Consider the following 6,592-nt stretch of genomic DNA (forward strand, 5'->3'; position numbering starts at 1 on the left):
CAACGACGAGGGAAGAGCTGAAACTTGTTGATCCTCGTCGCCCAGGTTAAAGCGAGGGGAGACCTGAAAATCCGAGATCCCTGCAAACGAAAGAAGGTTCCCCCGAAGGAGAGACGAGAGGAGAGGAGTTGTCGGTGTCGTGGGAGAGAGACACAATCATACGTTCGGTGGAGCCAAGCGCCCGGATACTATAGGGGGAACTCGCATATCCGCATGCACTAGACAGAAAGACATAGGGAAGGAGAAGGAGATCAAAGACGAAGAGAGTTATACAATTATATATTATACAGGAAATATTTATACATAGAGATATATATCTATATACAATCTAAATTATTGTAATTTATTATTATTTAGTTATTTATTGGTCATACAATAGTATGACCGGCAGAGGTGAAAGCAAGGTGGAGTAGGAGCTGGAAGATAGGAATGATCTTGAGTACCAAAGTACCTATGCTAACATAGGGAAGAGACGGGGCTAATAGGCTCAGTCAGAATTGCCAAGTGCCTGACACTACGAGGGTAGAGATGATTGATTGATTTAGTTTATTTTACTTCGCGTTTTGTGCCTCTTGGCTAATTTGCGAAGATGGGGATGAGTGATGAAATGATGAAATAGTGTAGAGATGAAACTCGTTGATCCTTGCACCCAGGTACTACGGGGAGAGGGATGGTACGCGTTCACCCCCGCATGAAGGCTCCCTTTGAGAACCCTGCCTCAGGGTATAGAGCGGGTCCACCGGTGGCGGATAGTGGAACGGCCCGCAGATATGTGAGCTAGTGATGTACAACATCATCCCGGACCAGAGGCTAGGGGAGGAAACCCTGACAACAAACCCCGCTGCCTTGCGGACGGGTCTTGACCCAAAGGCTAAGGGAGAAAACCCCAACAGAAAAACCCTACGCCCCCTGGAACAGCGAGGGGGTAGGTGAAGCCGCACACTCACTTTGTCATGGGGGGAATGCCGAGTCCAGAATGCTTAGTACTGTCCAAAACCTCATCCATAAGGCTGGGGCTGGATGAGGAGACCTGCCCGGGGGGGACTGGTGACAGGAAACCCTTAGGGAACGAGCCAAGCGGAGACAGATGTAGCGGTGGGAGAGAAGGATAAGGAAGCATGGCAAGATCATTGAACGGGGTCCACAACATTGAAGACTCGGTGGTGCCGACCCTCGGCCTGATTAAGGCGTAACAGTGCCTAAGCCTGGGGAGTAGGTGTTGTAGGGCGATTTACCCTATACTCCGGGGATCCGGGTCATTGGTCAAGAAAGGCAGGATGGACAAAGCTGAAACCTATGATGAGTGAGTGGGCGAAGGGACTTCTGGGAGCGAGAGTTCCCGGAAAACCAAGTAACGACTGCGGAACCCAGGCAGCCCTTGATGTTGGCCGGTGACATTGGTGGGTATCGTTACAGAAAGCCGGAACCGGGCCTGTAGGTTGGTCGCGGTGAACCTGGCCGACCTTCGAACAACCTCCTGACTTCACTATGGTCACGACAAAGAGTACTGTGTATAATGCGTCGGAAGCCAGTCAGAGAGCGGAGATTAGTGGGAGAGAGAGCGCGAGAAAGGTGAGAGATGGGGAGATGAGAACGGGGAGGAGGTGTCAAGTGAAGGTGAGGATAGTGTACCCCTTCGAAAAAGTGGAGGGGGTGTACACTTGCCACACGCATTTTCACCTGGTGTTCACGTCGCAGAAGGGTGTGGCGAAGCACTATCGTGACCTGCATCTGACGGATGTGATATACCAGTGTCGGAAGTGTGGCAAAGAGAAGGATGGGCTTCATGCGATGGAGACCCATGTGCCGAAATGCCGGCAGACTGACAGACCAGTAGTAGAAAGTGGACCAGTGACGCTCGCAGTAATAGCCTGCAAAGTCGTTACCGATGGGAAACCATGCGGGAGGACATTCCAAAAGCAGGTGGGCCTGAGTCAGCATCAGCGCAAAGCGCACCCTGACGCTTGGAACGAGGTTAAGATCTCGCAGGATCCCCTTCCAAGATCTGGTCCAGCCAGGAGCAAAGTATGGTCCGCGGAGGGGACACAAACTTTCCTGGAAATCGAGAGGAGGGATCTCGATACGGAGGGTAAACGGCGGGACCTAACAGCTGCGTTCCCACCAAAAACTCAGGCAAATCCGGGACAAGAGGAAACACCTTGCCCAGCAAGGACTCCTTACAGTGCCGGATAGATCCAGGCCTGAGTCGTCTCACACCCTCCGCGCCAGCAGAGGCGAGGACCAGAGCCAGACTGGACTGGAAGTAACAGGCCCAGCGAAGCTGAGAGAACTCGGGGCCTCTAAAGAATCGGCAACAGTGGGGGTAGACGTGGAACTTGTGGATCCCCGCTGCCCCGAAAGCGAAGAGGGTAGAGGTGACACTTGTTGATCCTCGCTAGAAAGAGCCCCGGAGGCTACCACAGCCACAAGTACAGTCAGGCTGGCCGTACCGGAAGAGACATGCTCAGAATCGACGGAGGAGCTTGAGGGAGCCAGGCACCCGGCAGCAGCGGGGGAGAGGTGAAATTTTTTGATCCCTGCTGCCCTGGGAGGCGAGACGAAAGGGAAGGCTCCCTTGAGAACCCGGCCTCTCAGGAGACCAAACCGGAGGCGGCAAAGCCAAACCCGGAGCCGGAGATAGAAGACGACAAGGAAGAACGATACGCTATCAACATTCATCTTATGGTGGACAAGTTGGTAGACACGAACAGACCAGAGGATCCTTAACCCACAAACATCCTAGCGGATCCATTTGTGGAGTACCTGGAAGGGATTCCTCCCAACCCGGAGGCGCGCTTGCGCGAACTCGACAGGGGAATACGGGAGCTGTTCGAACTAGGGAATGAACGAGCAGGTCAGAAACTGGAGGAGATAGTGGACGTTCTCACGAGTGTGCTGAAGGCGGGGCTGGTAGCTAGCTAGCACTACACCCCGAAGGACAGTAACACCAAACAAGGGGCGAAGGAAGTCGATGGGCAAGAGGCCTGACCAGCTCTACGCCAAGACACAAGCAATCTTCAAGAAGTGTCCACAAAAAATTCCCGACTCCATCGTTCAGAACTCCAGTGAGTTTCTGGACGAACAGGATGTCAGACCTGGGAACAAGGAATTCGTGGAGTTCTACCAGGATCTGTGGAGTCAAGAAGGCTCCTTCACAGCCACCTTCCGAGACAAAGGAATTGCCGGGGAAAGTAGATTGGACATGATGCTTCCGATTTCGGTGGAAAGTGTCCGTAAACGGCTAGCCAATCTTAAAGACAAGGCCGCCGGCCCCGACGGACTCAGGAGGGTCCACCTGAGACAATTAGGGGTCGCAACAACGCTAACCCACCTCTTCAACTACATTATATATGCGGGCTCGGTTCCGAAGAGGTGGAAGCAGAACCGAACGAGCTTCCTTCCCAAGATGGGAAAGGATCGATCTCAGGTTAAGAACTGGCGGCCTATCACGATAAGCTCTATCGTATGCCGAACTTTCACTGGCATTCTTGACGAAACCCTGAGACGCTTCATCAGCTTCACGGCTGAGCAGAAGGGGTTTGTCAAGGGTGAGGGGTGCGCGGCCAATTGCTTTATCCTGGATAAGGCGATAAGCTACGCCAAAAGACAGGCCCGGAGAACCCTCACCGGCTGCTCGGTGGACATAAGCAAAGCCTTCGACACTCTTCCACACGCAGCGATGATAGCAGCTTTGACTAAGAAAGGTGTCAATCAACACCTGATATCCTTGATTGCAGATATGTATGAAGGAATCTGCACATCAGTATACGGCGAATCCATCGAGTTGCGAAGAGGGATCAAGCAAGGGGACTGCTTGAGCCCATTCCTGTTCAACCTCGTAATGGACGAGCTAATCGAGGATATCAAAGGCGCTGGTGCTGGCTACGACCTGGGCAACCAGAAACTGGCAGCATCAGCATACGCCGATGATCTCGTGATATTCACGAACAGCGCAGCTGGCATGAACAACCAGCTTGCCCGAGTGAGTCAATTCCTTGACAAACTCGATATAGGCATCTCGACTGAGAAATGTGTCCCCTTTCAAATCGAAGGTTTACACAAAACATGGGTTACTGGTTCCCCCAGCTCACGCTGGGCGGTAAGCCCATCAAGGTGGTAAAAACGGGAGAGGTTTTCCAATACCTCGGGTGCCAATACACTCTGGCACAAGGCCTCTCGAATAAATACCACCTGCGGGAGGTTAAGGAAATCCTGATCCGTGCCTCCAGACTCAAGCTAAAGCCACATCAGAAGGCGAAACTCATCGGCACCAACATCCTACCTAAATTCTAATATGTATGGGTGGATGTCGGAGTTTCAAAGAACTTCCTGGAATCCATCGATGTGGAGGTCAGGAGGTTCCACAAGAGGGCCTTCAAATTACCTGAATCCACCACCGATCAGTTACTATACTGTAAAAAGACCGATGGTTGTCTGGGCGTTCCGCGCCTGACCACTATCATTCAGCTGGGGATATTAGGAAATCTCTGTAGACTGAGAGACTCGCGGGATGAGGTAGTAACTCACCTCTTCCAAGAGACAGGAATGGGCGCCAGGATCGAAGTCATTAACAGAGTGACCGGCGTCCAAGTACCTGTTACGCTGGACACCTTTGCCGCGGCCAGAAAGTTAATAACTAATCTAGAGCCGGAGCGATGGAGCCAGCAGCCATTACACGGCTTGGGAGTCAAGAATTTCTTCAACGACCCCATAGCCAACGCGGCTCAAGTCAACCAGGGACTACTAAAACCCGACCTGTTGAGGCTTAGATCCAACACGGTTGGACTTAACCATGACCTCAAAAGCGCTAAGGTGGTGGAGTCCGATGAGTGGAGGAGATGCCATGCGGCGCCCGAGACCCTAGGGCACGTAATAGGCGCCTGCACAGCATCAAAAGGACTGCGGATCAAGCGACATGATGAACTGCGGGACATCATAGCGGCATCTGCAAAAGGGTATACGTTGGCTAAGGAGCAAACCTTCTCCATACCGGCGACCAAAGAGCGTCTTAAGCCGGACCTCGTCCTAGTGAAGGATAACGTCGCGTACGTTACCGACATGACGGTCAGGTTCGAAACTGAGACTTCGCTTAAGGAAACAGGAAAGGAGAAGGTAGACAAGTACAAGAAGTTGGACGAGGTGGTAGCGTCCACACTTCAGGCCGATCGGGTGATCCTCCCATAGTCCTAGGTTCAAGAGGAGCTCTACCTTCAATTGCACGTGCTGCGCTGAGACAGCTGGGCTTTAGCAGCAACGAACTCCTCATGACGCTGAGCTTAACGGCAATCCGAACGTCTATCAAGATTGTAAATCAGCACTTGGACTACAAATAGACAACTACCAAAGGGTTTACTGGGGGAACTACGTGCCTGGCAACGACGAGGGAAGAGCTGAAACTTGTTGATCCTCGTCGCCCAGGTTAAAGCGAGGGGAGACCTGAAAATCCGAGATCCCTGCAAACGAAAGAAGGTTCCCCCGAAGGAGAGACGAGAGGAGAGGAGTTGTCGGTGTCGTGGGAGAGAGACACAATCATACGTTCGGTGGAGCCAAGCGCCCGGATACTATAGGGGGAACTCGCATATCCGCATGCACTAGACAGAAAGACATAGGGAAGGAGAAGGAGATCAAAGACGAAGAGAGTTATACAATTATATATTATACAGGAAATATTTATACATAGAGATATATATCTATATACAATCTAAATTATTGTAATTTATTATTATTTAGTTATTTATTGGTCATACTATTGTATGACCGGCAGAGGTGAAAGCAAGGTGGAGTAGGAGCTGGAAGATAGGAATGATCTTGAGTACCAAAGTACCTATGCTAACATAGGGAAGAGACGGGGCTAATAGGCTCAGTCAGAATTGCCAAGTGATTTTGAATTTAGTTTTTTTTTTTTTTTTTTAAATTTTGGGAGCGTCAGCACTTAGGCTATTTTGCTCCCGTCACATTATACGGGGGCCAGCCCCTTACCATTACAAATAACAACTCTAACGTTGCATAACTAAAAAATTTAAAATGTTCTGACTTTTGTTAAAAGCTGAGGCTGTAAACGGGCACTCAGCACACGTAAGGACAAAAGAACAGGACAATACAAACAAAATTATACTGGTCATGGGGCCAGTCGCCAGAGCCTCGTTAGTCTTAAGTCCAGGGTGCACTAACGTGGAAGTGAGGTTGACATTTGGGTGTACTACGTGGAAGATCACCCCTTACACCCCAGAATTGCCAAGTGCCTGACACTACGAGGGTAGAGATGATTGATTGATTTAGTTTATTTTACTTCGCGTTTTGTGCCTCTTGGCTAATTTGCGAAGATGGGGATGAGTGATGAAATGATGAAATAGTGTAGAGATGAAACTCGTTGATCCTTGCACCCAGGTACTACGGTGAGAGGGATGGTACGCGTTCACCCCCGCATGAAGGCTCCCTTTGAGAACCCTGCCTCAGGGTATAGAGCGGGTCCACCGGTGGCGGATAGTGGAACGGCCCGCAGATATGTGAGCTAGTGATGTACAACATCATCCCGGACCAGAGGCTAGGGGAGGAAACCCTGACAACAAACCCCGCTGCCTTGCGGACGGGT

General features: G+C 51.0%; 1 protein-coding gene across 1 annotated transcript; it reads left to right on the plus strand.

Moving 5' to 3' along the window:
* Positions 1-4,545: 4,545 nt before the first annotated feature.
* LOC145996563 (uncharacterized) lies at positions 4,546-5,184 on the plus strand. The gene has a single exon (XM_083133061.1). The coding sequence runs from the start codon at positions 4,546-4,548 to the stop codon at positions 5,182-5,184; it is 639 nt and encodes a 212-aa protein (XP_082989187.1).
* Positions 5,185-6,592: the final 1,408 nt, after the last annotated feature.

Source organism: Lepisma saccharinum, chromosome 12 (assembly GCF_977018435.1).
Source record: "Lepisma saccharinum chromosome 12, izLepSacc3.1, whole genome shotgun sequence".
Taxonomy (NCBI): domain Eukaryota; kingdom Metazoa; phylum Arthropoda; class Insecta; order Zygentoma; family Lepismatidae; genus Lepisma; species Lepisma saccharinum.